Below are 22,218 nucleotides of genomic sequence, written 5' to 3'. Positions count from 1 at the left end.
TCTGGTTATTCAGGGTCTCTTCTGGTTCCATACAAATCTTAGGATTATTTTTTCCAACTCTGTGAAGAAAGTCTATGGTATTTTGATAGGGACTGCTCTGAATGGTGTAAATTGCCCTGGGTAGCGTAGACATTTTCACAATATTTATTCTTCCAATCCATGATCATGGAATGTTTTCCCATATCTTTGTGTCTTCCTTAATTTCTTTTGTAAGTGTTCTGTTGTCTCATGGTCTTTGGTGCAATTGTAAGTGGAATCGATTCCATAATTTATCTTTCTTCAGTCTTACTGTTAGTATATAGAAATGTAACTGATTTCTGCGCACTGATTTTGTATCCTGCCACATTGCTGAACTGCTGTGAGTTCTAGCAATTTTGGGGTGGAGTTTTTTGGGTTCTTCATATACATGGGTTCTTCATATATACTATCATGTCAACAGTGATGAGTGAGAGTTTGACTTCTTTGCAATTTGAATGCCTTTTATTTCTTTTTGTTGTCTGATTGCCAAGGCTAGGACTTCTAGTACTATGTTGAACAACAGTAGTGAGAGTGAGCATCCCTGTCATGTTCCTGACCTTCAGGGAAAAGTTCTCAGTTTTTCCCCATTGAGAATGATATTCACTGTAGGTTTTTCATAGATGGCTTTTATGATATTGAGGTATGTTCCCTCTATCCCTACACTTGGAAGAGTTTTAATCAGGAAAGGATGCTGTATTTTGTCAAATGCTTTCTCTGCATCAACTGAGAGGATCACATGGTTCTTGTCTTTTAGGAATGTGATCTATCACATTGATTGATTTACATATGTTGAACCACGTTTACATCCCAGGGATAAATCCCACTTGGTCATAGTGAATAATCCTTGTAATGTACTGTTGGATCTTATTGGCTAGTATCTTGGTGAGTACTTTGGCAACCATTTTCATCAGGGATATTGGTCTGTAATTCTTTTTGATGGGGTCTTTGTCTGGTTTCAGAATCAAAGTAATGCTGGCCTCATAGAATGAGTTTGGAAGTTTTAGTTCCATTTCTATCTTTTGAAACAGCTTCAGTAAAATAGATATTATTTCTTCTTTAAATGGTTGATAGAATTCCCCTGGGAAGCCATCTGGCCCTGGACTTTTGTTTCTTGGGAGGTTTTTGATGATTGCTTCAATTTCTTTGCTGGTTATTGGTCTGTTCGGGTTTTCCATCTCTCTGTTTCAGTTTCAGGAATTTATAGGTTTCCAGGAATGCATCCATTTCTTCTAAATTGCCTAACTTGTTGGCATATAATTGTTCATAATACTTTCTTAAAATCATTTGTATTTCCTTGGTGTTGGTTGTGATCTCTCCTTTTTCATTCATGATTTTACTAATTTGAGTCTTTTTTTCTTTTTAATAAGTCTGTCTAGGTGGTTACCTATCTTTATTCTTTAAAAAAAAAAAGCTCCTAGTTTTGTTGATCTGTTCTACTATTCTTCTGGTTTCTATTTCATTGAGTTCTGCTCTAATCTTTATTATTTCTTTTCTCCTGCTTTGCTTAGGCTTTATTTGCTGTTCTTTCTCCAGTTCCATTAGGGGTAAGGTTAGCTTATGTATTTGAGATTTTTGTAATCTTTTTGAGAGAGGCTTGTAGTGAAATGTACTTCCCTCTTAGGACCACCTTTGCTGTATCCCAAAGATTTTGAACAGTTGTGCTTTCATGCTTTCATTTTCATTAGCTTCCACGAATCTTTTTAATTCTTCTCTAATTTTCTGGTTGAACCATTCATTTTTTAGTAGGGTGCTCTTTAACCTCCAAGTGTTTGAGTTCCTTCCAAATTTCTTCTTGTGATTGAGTTCTAGTTTCAAAGCATTATGGTCTGAAAATATGGAGGGAATAATCCCAACCTTTTGATATTGGTTGAGACCTGATTGTGACCCAGTATGTGGTCTATTCTGGAGAAAGTTCCATGTGCAATTGAGAAGAATGTGTATTCTATTGCATTAGGATGGAATGTTCTGTACATATCTGTGAGGTCCATCTGGTCCAGTGTGTCATTCAAAGCCCTTATTTCTTTATTGATCTTCTGCTTAGAAGATCTGTCCTTTGCCGAGAGTGGAATGTTGAAATCTCCTGCTATTAATGTATTATTATCTATGCATTTCTTTATTTTGGTTATTAATTGGTTGATATAATTGGCTGCTCCCACACTAGGGGCATAGATATTCATAACTGTTAGGTCTTCTTGTTGGATAGACCCTTTAAGTATGAGATAGTGTCCCTCTTCATCTCTTACTACAGACTGGTTTAAAATCGAATTTATCTGATATAAGGATTGCTACCCCAGCTTTCTTTTGAGGTCCATTTGCATGGTAAATGGTTCTCCACCCCCTCATTTTCAGTCTTAGGTCTAAAATGAGTCTCTTGTAGACAGCATATAGATAGGTCTTGCTTTTTTATCCAGTCTGATACCCTATGTCTTTTGACTAGACCATTCTCATTCAGAGTAACTACCGAAAGATACGAATTTAGTGTCATTGTATTACCTGTACAGTCACTGTTTCTGCAGATTGTCTCTGTTTCTTTGGTCTCCCTCTTCACTTACAGGATGTCCTTAATACTTCTTGCAGGGCTGGTTTGGTGGTCACATATTCTTTCAGTTTCTATCTGTCCTGAAAACTCTTTATCTCTCCTTCCATTCTGAATGACAGCCTTGCTGGTCATAAAGTATTCTTGGCTGTATGTTTTTCTTGTTTAGTACCCTGAATATATCATGCCAGCCATTTCTGGCCTGCCAGGTCTCTGTGGATAGATATGCCATTAATCTTATATTTCTCCCCCTGTATGTTAGGAATCTCTTGACTTGAGCTGCTTTTAGGATTTTTTCTTTATCTCTGAAATTTACAAGCTTCATTATTATATGTCAGGGTCTTGATCAGTTTTTGTTGATTTTGGGAGGAATCTTCTCTATCTCTTGGACATGAATGCCTGTTTCCTTCCCCAGATTAGGAAAGTTCTCAACTATTATTTGTTCAAACATACCTTCTGGTCCTCTCTCTCTCTCTCCATGCCCTCTGGAATCCCAATAATATGGATTTTTTTTTCAAACTATCATTTATTTCTCAGAGCCCTCTCCTCTCCTCCTGGACTTAGTTGTTTTTCTATTTTCTTCAGCTTCCTTTCATTCCTTCAATTTGTCTTCTATGTCACTTTTTCTTCTGCCTCATTTGTCCAATTGTTAGAGCATCCAGAGTATTTTTAATTCCAGCCTGATTAGATCTCATTTCTGTAGTAAGAGTTTCTCTAGAGTCTTTTATGCTTTTTTCAAGTCCAACTAAAAACTTTATAATTGTAATCCTGAATTTTATCTCCAACATTTTACTTAAATCCATATCCATTAGATCCGTGGCAGAGATTATTACCTCTGATTCTTTCTTTTGTGGTGAATTCTTCCTCCTAGTCATTTTTTCCAGTGCAGAATGGCTGTACAATTCAACAGAATCAAAAATATCAACCATGACCCAAGCAAAATATATACTAAACAATTCTGAAGAGGTCAGGGACCAGAAAAAAAAGAAAAAAGATAAAGACAAACAAATTCAAAGGGGGGGGCGGGAAATGGGTGGGGGAGAGAGAGTATAATCTCACAGAGTGGACCAAAATGGTGGTCCACTTCATTCTCAGTGTATTTTGGTCTATATGTTAGAAGGTACTAAATACTGAAATTATAAAAGAAAGCAAAACTTAGGGATCCCTGAGTGGCACAGCGGTTTGGCGCCTGCCTTTGGCCCAGGGCGCGATCCTGGAGACCCGGGATTGAATCCCACATCAGGCTCCCGGTGCCTCTGCCTGTGTCTCTGTGCCTCTCTCTCTCTGTGACTATCATAAATAAATAAAAATTAAAAAAAAAAAAGAAAGCAAAACTTAGATAGAGAAACAGCAACAACAAAAAAAGGGGGGGAATGGGATGGGGCAGGACAGAGAATATAATCTCAGAGTGAACCAACATGGTGATCCATTTGGTTCTGAGTGTATTTTGGTCTGTATGTTAGAAGGTACTAAATTCCAAAATTATTTTTTTAAAAAGCAAAACTTAAATAGAGAAAAAAACAACAGGAAAGAAAGAAGGAAGGGAGGAAGGAGGGAAGGAAGGAAGGAAGGAAGCAAAAGAAAGAAAAAAGAGGAAAAAGGGAAGTGAAATGGTGGGGGGAGAGATAATATAATCTCACAGCATACCAAAATGGTGATCCACTTGTTTCTGAGTATATTTTGGTCTATATATTAGAAGGTACTAAATTCCAAAATTATTTTTAAAAAAACAAAACATATATACACAAAAATAAAATTCAATATGGTGAAAGGAAGCCAAAAATGAAGAACATTTTTATAACATATAATAATTATAAAATATGAAAGTTAAAAAAGAAAAAACTTAAAAATGAAGAGTTAATAAATATTATAGTTAAGAGAGAAAAAAAGAAAGACTATTGGAAAATTTTAACCTGAAATGTAAATGAATCATAAGAAAAAAAACCCCTCAAGTTCTATATACTCCCCTAGTCCTGGAGTTTTTCAGTCCTGTTTGGTCAGTAAACTTGCTATTCGCCTGTTCTTCCTGTTGGTCTTCTGGGGGAGAGGCCTGCTCCACTGATTCTCAGGTGTCTGTTTTTGGGTGGAGTTGCACTGTCAGGTGGCTGGGCTCAGTATAAGCAGTTTGCCATGTGAGGTCTTTGTTCCTGGAGGCCATGCCTCTCTTGAAAGAAGTGGTCACTTTTCTATTTGTAAGTGCCCGCCATTCTTTCTTTATATCTCAGGTTGAATTCATAGGTGTTCAGGTTGGTTTGAAAATTATCTAGCTAAATTTTGGGGAACCAGATGAAATGAGGATGCCACTCTTCCGCCATCCTGCCTCAACTCCGAATTGTTGTATCTTCCTAATGAACAGATCTCTTTATCATAAGTGTTTCTTTTTATCCCTAGTATTATCTTTTGCTCTGAAGTCTGTGTATTTTTATCCTAACAATTTCTGACTTTTAATGGGAGTGTTGGCACCATTTACATTTAATGCAGTTACTGATGATTGGGTTTAAATCTACTATCTCTATTGTTTTCTATATAATCTCACCTGTTTTTCCTCCCCCTTTTCCCTGTCTTGATAGGTTTGACATTTTAAAATCTACTCTGTCTTCACTATTGACTTAATTAGCTATATCTCTTTGTTCTTTTTTAATGGTTTTAGGGTTTACAATATACATCTTTTACTTATCACAATTTATCTTCAAATACAATAGTGTATCTCCATTCCTCCTTCCCTGCCTTTGCACTATTGTTATACATTTTACTTTGAAATGTTATAAATACTATGATGTTATTTTTTGCCTTAAATGTTGAATTCTCCTTAAAAGAACCTAAACAAAGCAGGGAAAGTTTTTAAATATTTATTCATTTACTCATCATTTCCAGTGCTCTTTAATTCCTTTGTATAGATCAAATATCCATCTGGCATCTGAGTGTATTTTACTGTCACTTGAAGCATTTCTCTTAATATTTAAGATAGTGCAATTTTGCTGGTGAGGACTTAGATTTCTCTTGTGTGAAATTGTCTTATCTTCATTTTTGAAGAATAATTTTGCTTAAGGATTCACTTTTTCCCTTCAGTATTTTATAGATATCACTCCACAGTCTTCTGGCTTGTGTCACTTTGATGACAAGTATGATGACAAGTATGCAGTAATTCTTCTCTTTGATTCTTTGCACATAATGTGTGCTTTTTCTTCTCTGACCACTCAGCATTTTCTCTTTATCACTTGTGATTATAAGAATGTGATTATGCAGTAATTCTTCTCTTTGATTCTTTGCACATAATGTGTGCTTTTTCTTCTCTCACCACTCAGCATTTTCTCTTTATCACTTGTGATTATAAGAATGTGATTATGGTATGTCTTTATATGGTTCTCTTTGTTCTTTTCCTGCTTGAGCTTCATACTGCTTCTTAGATCTTGGGATTTATAGTTTTCATCAAATTTAGAAAAAAATTCAATCATTACTCCTTCAAACATTTTGCCTGTCCTTCTCCTCCCCTCTGAGATTCCAGGGACACAGATGTCACACTACTTGACATTACCCCACAGTGTGGCAGCCATAGAAGTGTACTGCTTGGATTTCCCATCAAGAAAAAACTTGGCATTTAATTGTGAGGAATGCAATTAGCTGACAGCCTTCAGCTGCCAGGGCCTTTACAATCTACCTTGGGTTTTGAGCCAAGTCCAAGCTCTTCCTGGCCATTTCTGCTCAACATGGAACTCCTCTAATGGGAAGTCTTTGACCTAATACATTCATTGGATTGGCTGACTTCATCAGCAATGCACAACATACTGAGGCTTTTTATACTCAAACCTGCTTCTACTCACAAGCCCTTTACTTTCACCAGGGTCTGTACTATGTTTCAAAGCTTTTCTTACTCAATCCTGTTCCCTTCCCTTTAATTTTTCCCAGGCATTACTACTCTTGCACTCCAAACTCAGCATCTTCTCGTCAGGAAACCCAACTGACAAGGCTAATACCAGGAATAGTCCAAGAAAGTAGGCACTAAGATAGGTCTTTGGACAAGATTGCTAACCACCAAGATGGTAGTGGGGACCTCATCCTGGGGGTAGGTATTTGATGCATGGACCATCTCTGGTATAAAGTGGCAACCCAATTAATCATCTCCTACCATGAGAGAGGAAAAAGCTGAAGACCAAACTCAGGATTTAAGAGTTGCTGAGTTGTAAAGATAATTTAATTCTAACCCAAGACAGGTCTGTTATGCTGCAGAGCAGAGTCCCAATCAAGAAAACCTTAGACCATGACAAGTGGGATGAGTATATCTGGTGATGAATGGTAGTGAACTTGGTGGTGGTGAATGCCACCAATTATTTAGTTTCCCAGACTCCTCTAAACCTTCAAAATCTACAGAAAGGACAGAGGTGTCCATTTCATTAAAAACTATGACTCTGTGTAGGAAGACACTGCAGAAGCCTCTCCCCTGCAAGACAACAGAAATTTCCTTTAGAATATGCCCCATCTTGTCTTGGCTGCTAGACCAGTAACTAAAGTTAAATAACAGCCATGGGTGTGCTAGTCCTGCTGAAGAAAGAAAAGAATAAATTATGAAAGATTAAAGAATTAGGCACTATGTATTTGGCAGGAGCTGAGGGAGTATCATAGGACTATATTTTGAGAATGCTTGAACAAAAGAGCCAGAATATGACCCAATAAAAAATAATTTATTAACTTAAGGGAACTTCTCAGGATACAGAATTTAACACCTGGAAAGATCCCTAGGAAATGGTACCAAAAAAAAAAAAAAAAAAAAAAAAAAGGAAATGGTACAAATTCACTGGGTGGCTCCTGCAAAACTAGAGAAAGTGATGATTTTCACTAATTGCAGCTGAAATGTCTGAATTGCTGTGGAAGACAGTGGAGGAAAAAATTTAAGACTCAGAGAAATAAGCGTGCTAGAGTGGATGTATTGTGAGGGAAAAAGACCCACCAGAAATTTATGTTCCAGTGTGTTCACCAAGGCCTTCAGAAATGCACTGGTAAGCATCACTAAGTTCACTGGTGGTCCCTTCCTGGTTCCAGTATGTTTTTTCCCATGAGTGGATTAGGGATGCCCAGTGACAATCAGTCTTCAGCTACCTAGCAGGCCCAGCTCATTCACTGAGCTGCCTACAGGCCAATTTCTGCTAACTGGCTCTAGCTCACCAGTGCTCAGAGCAGATTTCTCTCAGCCACCTAGTGGGCTCCAGCTTGGCCACACTCTCCAGAGAGTTTCTCTACCAGTCAGTGGGGCAACTACCTGGGGACCAGCCTACCTAACTCCTTCCAGTGAGTTTCTAGAACACTCAGCAGGCTGTTTACAACCTGAGAGGCTCTAACTAACCAGCATCCTCCAATGAGTTCCACAGCTACTGAACGGACTACTCCTACAGACCAACTAAGGTCTGTACCATCTGACAAATTTCTTTACTGTCAACCAACTAAATGTACCTGTGGCAGCTACAATATCTTAAGGGGATGCTTGGGTGGCTCAGCAGTTGAGCATCTGCATTCAGCTCAGGGTGTAATCCCAGAGTCCCAGGATTAAGCCCCACATCAGGCTCCCTGAATGGAGCCTGCTTCTCCCTCTGCCTAGGTCTCTGCCTCTCTCATGAATAAATAAAATCTTTTAAAAATCTCTTTAACAAGATCTGAATCTCAGTCTAGAGATTGGGGAGCCCTACTCTAAGTACTTAGTTTCTTCCTATTTATTCGTTTTTACTCCTAAAAAATAATAGTGATTCCTACATTTGCCATTTCTGTGCTCCTTAGCATCCAATTTCCCCGTTCTAATGGTTAACTTTTACTAGATGATAATTTTAATGGCATCATTGAGATATGATTCACATACTATAAAATTCACCCACTTAGAACTGTATGATCCAGTGGGTTTTACTACAATCTGCTTAGAACATTCTTACCTCAAAAAGAAACTCCATACTCATAAGCAGACACTCTCTATTCTCCATCAGTCCCCATCACAGTTTACTTCTAATCTATCATGTCTCTATAAACTTAATATTCTTGACATTTCATATGAATGAAATCAATCATACAATATGTGGTCCTCTGTGACTAGCTTCTTTCTTATAGCATATTTTCAAGGTTCATCTATGTTACAGCATGTACCAATACTCCATTTCTCTTTCTCTAAATAGTATATAATACAGATATACCACATTTTTCATTCATTGGTTGATGAACATTTGAGATGCATCCACTTTTTGACGACTATGTATAACAACATTCTAATCACTTGTGTACAAGTTTTTAGGTGAGAATATTTTTTGCTTTGGGGTATAGATCTCAAAATGGAACTGCTATGTCATATGATAACCATGTTTAATAGTTATGCCCAACTATTTGCCAAAGCACCATTTTACATTCTGACCAACAATGTATGAGAGTTTCAGTTTTGCCACATAACAGCACTTGTTATTGTCTGTGTTTTTGATTATTTCCATTTTAAAGGGTGTGAAGTATTATCTCATTGTGGTTTTGATTTGTATTTCCCTAATGACTACAGAGGTTAATTAAGCATATTCTCATATGGTTATTAGCTACTTATATATCTTCTTTGAGGAAATATCTACTCAAATTCTTTGACCATTTCTTAATGGGATTGTCTTTTTATTGTTGTTATAATCATTTTAATATATTTTGGGTACAATTCCCATATTAGATATATTATTTGAAAATATTTCTTCCATTCTGTGGGTTGTCTTCTAATCCATGAACATGGATGTCTTTACATTCATTTAGGTCTTCTTAATCTTTTTCAACAATGATTTGTAGTTTTAGTGTAAAAGTCACAAAGAATTGTAATCATTTGACTAATCTGGTAGCTTCCTGGAAACTGACTTTTGTCCACCTGAAGTTTGCCTGGAGCTAAAGCTGCTACCTGGGGGCAATGCTAAAACATTAATAGGCAAATATTTTGGTTACTGTTGCCTGGGGTAATAGATAACATTTGAAGCAACAGACCCAAAAGCTAGGAAGGACAGGCTAGGGAATGAATGATGTCCATTAGGGCTTTGGAAAGTTATAACATATTCCTGGGAATCTAGAAGGCGACATGCATGGTCAGGGCTGTGTGTATTCTAAGGAAAGCCCTGAGAAGGCCTCAAGCTGTCATCTCTGACTGACCTGGAGGTTCTCCTAAGTAGAAAGCTGAGGTTAAGGCACAATTGTAAACTACCTGGCTGAGTGCTGGATGTGCACCACAAAAACACACACAGAATCCACGGCAAACAGTGGGAAATTTTTTCATTCTGGATGTTTAAGGAAATCTCTGTCCAATCATTAGCTGGCCATTAAGTTAACAACAGATACTTCAGTGGCCACACATGACAAAGAATACAGACTTTACAAAATTAGTTCAGAAAAGTTACTAGACAAACAACAACTACAACAAGCAGCAACAACAAACACTAGGATGGAAGAGGGAGTGGAGAATCTGATTTTCAGTGTTGCCACATTATAATAATTTAAAAGTTCTGTTTTCAACTAAGAATTACAAGGCATGCAAAGAGAGGAAAATATGGCTCATACACAGGAGGAAAAGCAATCAATAGATATCCTGAGAAAGCCCAGACACCGGATTTTCTAAGCAAAGATTTTAATGAAGCCATGTCTAAAGAATGAAATCAAAGTATGTTTCAACCAAATGAAGACTATAAATAGAAGTAGTGAAAAGAACTTTTAAATCTATAACTTTCAATTAGAGTTGAAAAGTATAATAATTGAAATGAAAATTTCACTTGAGTGGCTCAGCAACAGATTTGAGCAAGCAGATGAATATATAAACTTAAAGATAGATCAACTGACATCGTACAGTTTGAGGAACAGGAAAAAAATGAAGAAAATGAACAGAGCCTAAGAGAATAGAGCCAACAAGTATAACAGCATATATATAATGTGAGTCTCAGAGGAAAAGGGAAAAAAGCATCGAAAAGAATATTTGAAAAAAACTTCCCAAATCTGATGATAAATATTAACCTACAAATCCATGAAACTCCAGGAACTCCCAAGTTCTCAAAGATATGTATACCCAGACATATTATAATCAAACTATTAAAAACAAAAGCAAGAGACAATCTTGAAACAGCAAGGGACTCATCAATACAAGGGATCCTCAATAAGATTAACAGCTGACTTATCTACAGAAACCATGGAGGCCAGAAGCAGTGAGATGATGTACTCAAGGTGCTGAACAGAAAAAACTGTCAATCAATTCTATAGTCAGCAAAACTATCCTTCAAAAAGGAAGAAAAAAATTAAGACATTCCCAGATAAACATTGCTAGAGGAATGAAGATATGTAGAGCAAAGTTTTTATTGAAATTATTGAATTAGATGAAATAGGTCAACTCATAATCTAATAAAAACTATGCATTTTAAATTATTTCTTTTTTCATTTGTGATTTTGGTGTCATATCTAAGACGACTACTTAAAGAGGTCACAATATTTTCATGAGTTTTATGGGTTTTGCTTATATTTTGGTTTATGATCCATCTTGAGTTGACTTGTGCATGTAGTGTGAGGAAGGCTTTTTTTTTTTTTTTTTTCCCATTCCTTTTCCCATTTGTGCTTCAGATTTTGTAATTTCTCTCCATCCATCTTCAGGTTTGCTGATTCTTCTGCCAGCTTAAATGTACTATTGAGCCTCCCTAGCAAAAGTTCCAAATTTTCAACTCCCAAAATTTTCATTTAGCTCTTTTTCTTCCTACCTTTTTATTTACATTTGATGAGTCACAGTCAGCATACTTTAATTCTTTAAACTTGGTTTTCTTTAGGTGTTTGAACAGATTTACAATTGTTTCAGAACACTTATCCTGTATCTGCTGTCCATCAAAGGAAATTTCTGTTGCCTGCTTTTGTCCACGTGTCACACTTTGTTTCTTTGAATGTCTCATAATTTTGTGTTGAAAACAGGTTTTAGGTAACATATTGTAGGATGTCTACATGGTGGTTCTCCGGTCTACTCTGAGCTTATTTTTTATTTAGTGGCATGGCTGAACTAATTCATGAAGTCTGTGTCCCTCACAATGTGCAGGGACACATCTGATGTTCCTGCTCAAGTTGTTTCTCTCATTTTTATCTTTAAGGATGACTTCCTAAGGGTTGCTTCTGAGTCAGCATCATTAATGATCAGCCATTAATTAATAAGAGGTTGTGTTTAAGCCCCCTGAATCAGGGAGATTTACACCCTACAACAATATGTGGGGTGTGGCATCTTTCACTGTTTAGGGAGTTTACAAGTTTTGTCCTACATTCTGTTAGGGACTTGTAACTCTGGTTGTTCCTATGTGGCTCTAGCCTGAATCACACACATTAATCACAAGGGATGTCTGTAGTTTTACCCAGTCTTTGTCTCCCCGATTTGGTCTTTAAGCTTTCTGGCTGGTATCTATTGGTATTACCAGTAACTGCTAGCCTCTATTTAATTGGTAGCTGATTGTCCTATAGTTTTCAACAATTTTGGGGGTACAAACAGCTCCAGTCTGTTCCAGGTAAAGTTAGGCCCCTAGTATATGGGAAGTGTGCTGTCAAGCTCACTCAACCCTTCTCTTAAAGTGAACCCCTTTCTTCGCCTTTGTACTATGGAGCATGTTTGGTAGGGCGTAGGAGTGAGGGTATGGGAAACCTGGCTCTTCGCTGAATGTCTCCCAGATCCTCCCTGCAGAGCAGTTGTGTCAGGGGTTAGAGGACAACATGGGGGAGAATCTTCTATCACCTCCCAGTATGGATCTTCTATAGCCCAGAATCACAGAGGACGGAATCTGCTCTAATGTTCACTAGTGGGATGCCTGAGTGGCTCAGTGGTTGAGCATCTGCCTTTGGCTCAGGGCGTGATCCCAGAGTTCCAGGATCAAGCCTGCATCGGGCTCCCTACATGGAGCCTGTTTCTTCCTCTGCCTGTGTCTCTACCTCTCTCTGTGTTTCTCATGAATAAATTAAAAAATCTTAAAATAAAAAATAATTAAAAAAAATAATGTTCACCAGCTGCTGAATGTACACAGAATAGCTCTTCTGTCCCCAGAAAGCTTTGAGAGATATAAGCTGTCATCTGGATGCCAAGCTCACCAGGGCAGGTCTCTCATAACACGGTTGTGTTGGAAAGGTACTTGTACAATAAGAGTAGCTGTCCTGCCCTGATTCTCCTTACACTACAGGATTTGGGAATGGTACAATGGGCACCACTAACCAGCTGCCACCTCCCACTTGATACAAGCCTTCTGTGGAAGATCTGTGTGGAAAATGGGACCTATCAAATGGGGATATATTTAATCTTATACCCAGAGACACTGTATCTCCCAGTTAAGTTTTGTAGTTTTTTCCTTTGGCAGCGCCACATAACTTTTATTATTTTGTGGATCTTACTATAAATGGGTCTTCTCTTATAATTTGCCAATTGATTATTATTGTTTAGGAAAGCTAATTTTTGGAGCAGCCTGGGTGGCTCAGCAGTTTAGCGCCACCTTCAGCCCAGGGAGTGATCCTGGAGACCCGGGATCAAGTCCCACATCGGGCTCCCTGCATGGAGCCTACTTCTCCCTCTGCCTGCGTCTCTGCCTCTCTTTCTCTGTGTCTCTTATGAATAAATAAATAAATAAATCTTAAAAGAAAAAAAAGGAAAGCTAATTTTCAGTGTAATTCTTTGGATTTTCAAAATATTGCAATCAAGTAATTTGCAAATAGTATTTTATTCTCTATCCAAATTTTTCATTTTGTTTTCCTATCTTTTTACATTAGCAATAACTTATGAAATAATTGATGAGAGCAGGCACCTTAACCGAAAGAAGCAATTTCACTTGCAACCTGAACATTACCTTCACATCAAGGAAGAATTTTTCTAACATATTAAAAATGACTTTACTAGAAATGAGTATTTTTTATTTTTTTAGTAAGTACATTCTAGACATTGACTAAAATCATGATTTTTTAGATTGATCTACCTAATATTAACATTCTTCCTACACTCTTTACTCAAACATTTACACTATCATAATAATGGTATGTACTTTTTAAAGAAAGATGATTTTTAAATTTGGGGCACTTATTAACAGAAGCTCAAAAGACAGAACTAAAAAAAAAAAAAAAAAAACATTCAAAGAAGACTTTGAAGAGGTAAAATACCTGTTCCAAGATACTACTTCTCAATTATCCAATTAAGAACATATTTAAACCAATGAACACCAAAATCAACCAAACTGATCCTATTTCAACTGCATTATAGGAAAATTTTTCTGCTAATGCTACCTTCTCAACTAGCAACAAATAATGTCCTAGAAATTTCTCCAGCAAGTTTCACTGGATAAGATCTTCAATGGAGTCAAGGCACTTTGCTGAAAATAAGAATCCTAACAAATTGCTAAAATAAGGAATAAACAGTGCCAATACCCCGATTAAATGGGACATATTCCAAGTTAAATAAGCAGATATCAGTAGTGGGAAAAAAAAATCAGTAAATATTGTTTTCACCTCACCTCCATTCTCCTCCATCCCAAGAACTCTAATTACTTTTCTTAAGGGCTATTTCAAATCACTTAAATAACTAGTATCTATTTCTCACCTAACCTGGACAGAAATTCCCACAGCACCTGTTTTACTGTTAATTCCTCTGTAAGATGCATTACCGTTTGCACACAAATGACCCATTTACTTTACCCACTAATCACTTTCATTACTTACATTCTCTTCACTTTTAAATACATTTACATTGGTAACTTATATGCATATTTTTTATATTTTGTGACTTTTATACAGCTGGTATACATCACAAAAAAAAACTGTATCAAACTTGGTTTTAATTTAAAAAATTCCATTCTAAGAGCAGATTGTTGAGAGAACTAAAAGCAAGGGGTAGTAAAAACTTTGGTGGGCCAAACTCAGCCCATGGCTCATTTCCTTAAATGAAGTTTTATTAAAACATAGGCATACTCATTGATTTACATATTGTCTAGGGCTGCTTCTGCATTATGACAGTGGTGGAGTGTCTGCCTCTGGCTCAGGTTGTGAGTCCTGCATCAGGCTCCCTGTGGGGAGCCTGCCTATGTCTCTGTCTCTCTCAAGTAAATAAACAAAATCTTAAAAAAAAAAAAAAAAAAAAAAAAAGTTATGACAAGAGACTAAATGGCCTACAAGGTCTAAATTATTTACTATCTTAACTTACCCTTTATTAATAAACTTCCCTGACCCCTTAACAAAATCATAATCTTTCACTTAAAAAATATATATTATCTTTCAATCTATTAAGTGCTTAGTAAGATAGAAAGGTAAACTTTTTAAAAATTCAACTATTTTTTTTTCAACTATTTTTTTAATTGAATGCCAAATAGGCCCATTTTCAATGGAGACAGACAAATAGGGAAAAATAATGAAACACATTTCTAACCAAGAAATATATTAACAATCCCAAACTACTGGATATTCATATTTTAGAGAACCATCTCTAGTTCAGTTTCAGCCAGGAGAAAAAAAAAAAAAAAGGATGGACAGTTTTGATTCTGGATTTTCCACTCCGGCAATCTAAGGCTCCAAGCAGGTTCGCCTTCTTTAGAATAACCTAACAAATCATAAAAGGTACTAACTAGAGTACCTGGGGCATGAAGTTTTTTAAATGGCTTTTAAAACTTTAAGGCAAAAAGTATATATCACAACATTAAATATATTTTTACTGACATGGCTATTCTGAAATGTATTTTTATAATGCTGCAAACATTGGCAAGATCGCTGCTTCTCTCTTCTCTATTCACGGAAGGCAAGGGATTATAATAAACTTACCCATAACAGCAGAGCATTTTAATTTTATTGCTGTTAAGGTACTAAAGCGCATAACCCTCTCTATGACTTTCCTTATCAGCATAACTACAATAATTTTATGGTAAATGTAAACCTTCTCAAACAAAATCTCAAAATTTCACCTATGATGGGGGGGACCCACACTTTATTTTACATAGTTCCCTAGTATTTAAAGAAAAAGCTTACTTGAAATATAAATATTTCCCATTAGAATAAAATTCCCATTTGATTTTAATACAGTAAAAAAAAAATTATTGTGTAAACACAAACTTAAGATAAATTTAATTGAAGAAAATGTTCATTACAGAAATTAACAATGCTTACCATTCTTTAAACACCATATACATTATTAATATATACTATATATTTCCAATCAACTCCATTCTTAGGCTCAATTTAAGAAACACAATTGTAACAGGTTTTATACAAAAAATACTTCACTAGTAAAGTAGACAAACTGCACAAAAAAAGTACATGTATAATGTGCATAGCAAGATAGCTTGAAGCATCTATGTATGGCTTTCTTTAAAATAAAACTTTTGGGGGACTGGGCCCATTTGGGACCTACTGTTACAGTTGACATATGTAAACTGTTTCACATCTTTTAGGCACTTGCTAACAATAGTGTTCAATCCCTGAAAAATGAATTTACCCAAAAAAAAAAATTTCTACATGTAAAATAAAACCCAAGAAAATAACATGGGTAAAGTCTTACATATTTCTTTTAAATTAAACAACCAGTTTATTAGTGCATGCACAGAACTAAATTGAAGGAAAATAAACTTTTTATGTCAAAAAATTTTCTGTGCAAAATTTACATAACAAACTGAAAGGTACAAAAATATGTACAGGTTTAAATTCTTTCTTATATACAGAAAAGAAGCCCTGAAATTTTCAATCAATGAAAATGTTTTAACACTTGTAGTAACAATGTAACAAAAATTATACAGTAATTTGTAATACAAGAACTCCATTATCCAATAATCCAACAAAATTTGATCCAAACTTACACGGTCAAGTTTTAGTTGATGATTCTGTTGTCGTCATGAAAATATCCATTTTAAAATTCTATCTGCTGGGTATATCCCCTAGGAATCTGTCCTGAAGTTTTATGCCCTGCCACTGAGTCCACTATTAATGCTTCTTCATTTCAACTGCCAACAATCAGTAAATAATCTGCTTTGGGTCATCAGTGAGACTGAAAAGGTGCTAACAAAAATGGTTTGTCCCAATGTGTACATGTTCAGACACGCATCAGTAATTAAACAGCAAAAATCTGATTTGCTTTGCTAATCCTGCTTCAAAATATTGTTCCTGTAGAGTAATTCTGAATTTTCAAGAAAAGCCATTCACTTGGAAGTGCTTCTATGTTCCACTTTATAAATGGATGGCAACTAAGATAAAAATTGGCCATTTGGTTTGGGGGACAAACAATTTAAATCAAGTAAGCATAGTTCTGTGCAAGAGAATCACTGGAGATTATCATCAAATTCAGAAAAATGTTCAAGTTCTTTAACTGGACCAAGAGAGTTTAATTCTTCTTTTGAAGCTGCCCATCTACTGCAATGCTTGACATAGCCATTTAGAAAAAGAAAATCACCTTGGGAGGGTATTCCAATCCCTGATATGGGACACAGCATAAAAGAGAAAAAGATTTACTCATCAAAAACTCTTTTCAAGCATCATGAGGTGTAACCATAGTTAAATGTACTCTCAAAGAAGCCTAATATCCTTCAAAAGAACTATACTTAGCAGATGTAAAATTAAGTTCTTTATTCAAGCTCTCTTAGTGTATCTTCACAAATGAGGAGAAACTCCTTCAGTTCCATGGTGAAAGAGCTCTCCATCTTCAAAGGAGCTACACTTATCAGATTCATAAGGCTGGTGGAAGAAGAGAGGGAATGGGGCTGTCAGCCATTACCCTCTACTAAGAGTCACTATATAACTAAGTTGGGAAAACTGTTTTATCAAAATTTTCTTTAGCCCTAACTTCCCAAGAACACATTTTTTAAAAATTAAATCAAGGTACATCTGTGCTGCAATTAGTTTCTTGCAAAACTTATGTGTGCAATGATAGCATTTTCAAATATCACACATAAAACTTTTTTAGTCTCCCATGGAAATACAGCCAACTTTCAGATGCTCAATTTTAGGTACTATATTGAAGTAGAAAATGTCTGCCTTAAGGTAACTCAACCCACTATTTTCTTCTAAGATAATTTTACTTTTCTTTTCCTTGGTAACTACAGTAAATTATTCTAATATATTCCAATCACGAGTGGCTTCCATTAAATGTCTCTGCCCATGACCAGCCCAAGCATCCTGATTGTCAAATACTCTACCACAAAACCAACAGTTAAATTTAGCTTTCAGAACATTTTCAGAGGTAGTTTTCACAATCTGATAATTGTTTTTGCTTGTCTTTTTGAGTGTTAATTTTAGCACAAATCTTTCTTTCACAGAACTAACAGGTTTCAATGTTTTATGTCTTTTGGAAAAATCATCATAAATTCTTTTTGAAGAGTTATCACAAACTGGTTTCAGTAAAGCACTGATAGTTCTTTTTGACAATGAAACCTTAAGTACACGTCCATTAAATTTAGCAATAGTTTTCATTACACTTACTACTTCTGGTGCATCTGCATCAGGATGATTCAAAACTACAACTGGTTGGTTTCTCCTAGGACATTTCACAAGCTGTTTGGAACTAAAAGGGAAAAGCCGCAAAGTTCTGACTGAATCTTTTGAAAGCCTTGGTCTGTTAAATCCAAATGATTCACGGGCATCTTCAGGTTTAGACTTTTCTTTACACTTTCTATGTAATGTTGCTTTTTTTCTTGGAGGTTCCTGGTAACTATCTCTGCACTTTCGTTTACAGTTTCTGTTCCTAGATACAAAGGCAGTTTCAGAATCTTTACTTCTTACATGAGTTTTTATTCTTGAAAATTTTTTTTTCGAAGTCTTTTCTCTATTGAAGTTTCTCTCAATTGTACAATTTGTTTTACACCTTAATACTCTGGAGTCTGAATGGTCAGTGAAACACATTGGATCCTCAGAAGATTCTGGGCATGTTGCAGTAGAAGTTATCACAATTTCATTTGCTGGCATCATATCATCTAGTAAGAAGGGTAAGGCATCTCTAGAAGATTCTGGCTCTCTCTGCTCTCCTATAGTTTGATTAGATGGTACCTTGTCTTTCTGCACTGAGGATGCAGAGGTACTTACAGACAGATTGTTAGCAGCAGTCACATTTAAAACAGGGTTAAAAATTTTCAGCAGTATTTTTTGTGGTGTTCCTTCAGGTTTCTTTGGCTGTATGTTTTGATAATACGTACTATTTTGGACTAATTTAGGCTTAAGCAGCTCAGTCTTATTTGGCATCACACACTTTAAAAAAACAGCTTGTTTGCCATCAGGCAAGAGGGTATAAAGAGGTGGTTTTGGAAAAATCTCATTCTGCTTTTTTACTGAGTCCAAGATATTCAACTTGGTGCCCTGATGCTCAGATACTGTATTAGGAGTAGGAACAGCTTTTACTGAAGAACTTGCTGATGTTTTAATGATGTAAGGGCCTTTTAATGACAAAGTATTTTCTGAGCTACTTTTCATGCTCAAACAACTGCCAATGCTGGAACAAAGTGCAGGTGTCAGACAATTACTGTTTGGTTCTACCTTCAAAAAAGGTGTTCTGCAAGACTCCTTAGTTGGAGTTCCACAAGCTTGAGCACTCTCAGTTTTGACAGTAGAAACACCTTCAAGTTTCCCATTATTAAACGTTAAAATCATCCCAGGTTTCTTGTTTAAAAGAAGAGAAGTAGGTACACCTTGTGTACTGACCAATGGAAGTGGTCTTCCTGAAACAATATGTAATCCAGGTTTGTTAGCAATGTGCAATGGTACAAAAAAGCCTTTTGGAGTTTGAACAAATATAGCCTTTTTTGGTTCTGAATTCAGAAGTGGACTCTGTCTATATAAAGAACCTAAATTTTGTGTAGTGGCGCGTAATTTATCTTTAACCAGCTGTTGTGTTATTATTGCATCTGACTGAGTCTTAAGTAATGTGCCAATACCTGAAATTCTAGGTGTCTTTTCTGAATCTCTCACATCTTGTGATATTGACAGATTTTGTTTTTCTTTTCCACTACATTTTAAATTCAGATCATTTGTAGGCACATTAATCCCTAAACTACCAGATGGAACTGGGAAGGTGCCTTGTACTTTAAAGTCTTTTGAAGATTCAACTATTTTGCCTTCTCCCTCAAGTTTCTGAAATGACTGGTCACTATGAAGTAGCAGGCCTTTATCTGGAGTGTTACTAATACTACAGTCTTGTTTTACATCAGATTTTGCTCTTAATCCATCCTGAAGTAACTGGTTTACTTCAGGTGGCAAGAATTCTGATGCCTGTTGACTCTGGAGAGAGAAAACAGATGTGATTCTAGGCATCATAGGTGACTCAACATTAGAAATGCCATCCCACTTAGATTTTTCAGTCACACTGTCTAAATTTTGATTTTCATTAGTATATAAATTCTGTCCATCAATGTTCTGTCCTTTTTCTAAAACAGACTGTTCTTCGATTTCAGCTTGCATTTTTAAAGTTCCATCTTTAGTATTTAAAAGGCTAATAGATGCTAACATGCTATCTGGATTTGAACTCTCTTTCCTCACCAGTGATAAAACTGATTCACTTATTGGCTGCTGAACAACTGTCTTGCTTGATGAAGGTTCTTTTTGAGGGTTTTCACACATTCCTGTTCCTGAAAACCTACGACGTTTATTAGAATTATTTACTTTTGAGTAATTATGAAAGGGTAATGATCCTTGGTTGGAAGATTCAACAGGTAATTCAGAGTTGACATAATTAATGCAATAGTTATGCATATCTCCACTGTTGTATGCATTTTGCTTGGTAGTAGAGGTGACTTTATCTGGACTTTTAATGGTAGTACCTGATATCTCAGAGTGACTCTGAGTAACATAACTTCCCCATAGGTCAATATTATCCTTTGTTTCAACTTTTGTGGTCAAATTTACTGATGCTGTAACCAATTCTGATGCTGACAAAGATGACACATTTTTTTCATCATCCATTGTTTGGAGCATATTACTCATTTGAGATAGCAAAGCCATTTCTTTTTCTGACGTTACTTTCCCTGAAAGTATAGGAGATGAACATGAAAATGGAGTAGTTGCTTTCATGTAAACTGTGTCACTTAATTCAGCTGTTACTCCTGCTAAAAATCCAGTAGTGTCCAAAGTCTGGGGCTGCAAATTGGCAGTACTGTCCTTTGCAGCATCTGACTGTGAACCTGGTGAATATAAATTCTGTTTATTGGTAGGTAACAATTTTATTACAATATGTTGTTTTCCATCCACCATCTTAAAGCCCATAAAATCAGCACTGTAGTTAGCAGGAATGGTTATTCTATTATTTTTCACCATTAACACTGTAGGTCCTTGTACAGCAGTTTTCAAGAAACCTAGAGTAGAATTTGATCCCTCTTCAGCTCTATTACATTGCGCAGTGGACAGAAGAGCTGGCTTTTCTGATTCTGACTCAGCAGGTTTATCATTATTCTCACAGTGTGGTCTTTCATCCTTTCCTTCACTTAAATGCTCTTGAACAAGATGGCTCTGGTCTTCAGATTTAGCCTGTGTTTTGTTCACTTTTTTAAGCACTTGAGTGTTTTTTTCTATACTTCTGTCACTTCCATTGTTGATCTTCTTGCGTTTCCAGAATGTCTTCCTTGATGCATCTATTCTGTATCTTTTCAGTATCAGCTTAAGTCCTGAAGTCTTTGCCATCCTCTTTTCGTATTTGTCTTTTTCCAGTTTTTCTTTTGCATATAAGTGTTCTTTGTGCAAAGTTATAACATGTCTTACCAAGTGCTCTCTCCTAGTGGCACCATAGCTACAATATTGACAAGTGAAGGGAAATGTACCAGAATGAACATGAAGGTGCTTCTGAAGCTCTCCTTTGGTAAAACATACATGATGGCACTTACCACATTTATAATGGATCTCATTATGTCTATGAATGTGCTGAACAAATGTGCCAACATCCTGGGTGGAGAATCTGCACTTTTCACATTGAAAACTACCATTTACACAATGTGTGGATGCAAAATGCTTTGTCAAGTCTAATAAAGTATATACACTCTCATTGTTACAAATGTCACATTTTACTAAAGTGCTTCTATGTGTCCGTCTGTGTTGTTTAAATATCTGGAAGTCATTTGCTGAAAAACTGCACATTTCACAAGGATATGAAGGTAATTCACCACGGTGCCACATTTGAAAGTGTTTCTGCAAATCATTTGGGCTATATCGAGTGCTGTCTCGGCATTTTAAACAGTTGAAATTGAGTATTTTTGCAGACATTTTTAAACCCTCTTCTTCAACTCTCTCAGACTTATGGAGCAACATGCACTCCTCTACACAGCTTACAGTCCTTACACTGATAGATTTTCTGGCAGTCTGTGGTTGACGCTGAAATAATTTTCTGTATTTGTCAACTTCATGTTTCAGAATGACTTCATTTGGAATATTTATCTTCGGCAAATCAATTTTCACATTTTTTAGTTCATAATGAAAACTACTTTGTGAAATTTTTGGCCTAGGTAGTGATCTGAAGGAATCCACTATTTCATTTTTCACATCATAATCTTTTTTAAAAGTAGTTTGTTTTTCATCAAAAAATAACTGTTTCTGTTCAGATGGCATGATTTAACCAAAAAATCCCAATTTCTTTTTTCTCTAAAAACTGGTTACTTGTAACTTAAACAGGAAAAAATACTGTGCCAAGACATCTTCAAAATACCAGAATTTTTCCCACATTAACTCACCTAAAATCAAACAAAGAA

The 22,218-nt window shown here is 36.0% G+C and overlaps 1 protein-coding gene across 16 annotated transcripts in view; it reads right to left on the bottom strand.

Annotated features, from left to right (window-relative positions):
• Positions 1-22,218, bottom strand: part of ZNF518A (zinc finger protein 518A) — a 109,459-nt gene that overhangs the window by 66,219 nt on the left and 21,022 nt on the right. For 13 of the 16 annotated variants that reach the window (XM_035707659.2, XM_025466732.3, XM_025466740.3 and 10 more), the window contains one exon: positions 16,205-22,200. The exons of 2 other annotated variants lie outside the window; for them this stretch is intronic. In XM_035707659.2, the coding sequence (XP_035563552.1) occupies positions 17,606-22,078 (4,473 nt within the window). In that variant the 5' untranslated portion in view covers positions 22,079-22,200 and the 3' untranslated portion in view covers positions 16,205-17,605. Of the gene's footprint in view, positions 1-16,204; positions 22,201-22,218 lie in introns of those variants that run through there. One more of the 16 variants, XR_007406767.1, reaches the window with a different exon arrangement.

Source organism: Canis lupus, chromosome 28 (assembly GCF_003254725.2).
Source record: "Canis lupus dingo isolate Sandy chromosome 28, ASM325472v2, whole genome shotgun sequence".
Lineage (NCBI taxonomy): Eukaryota > Metazoa > Chordata > Mammalia > Carnivora > Canidae > Canis > Canis lupus.
The sequence above is the reverse complement of the archived record's forward strand: the minus strand, read 5'-3'. Positions and strand labels throughout refer to the sequence as shown.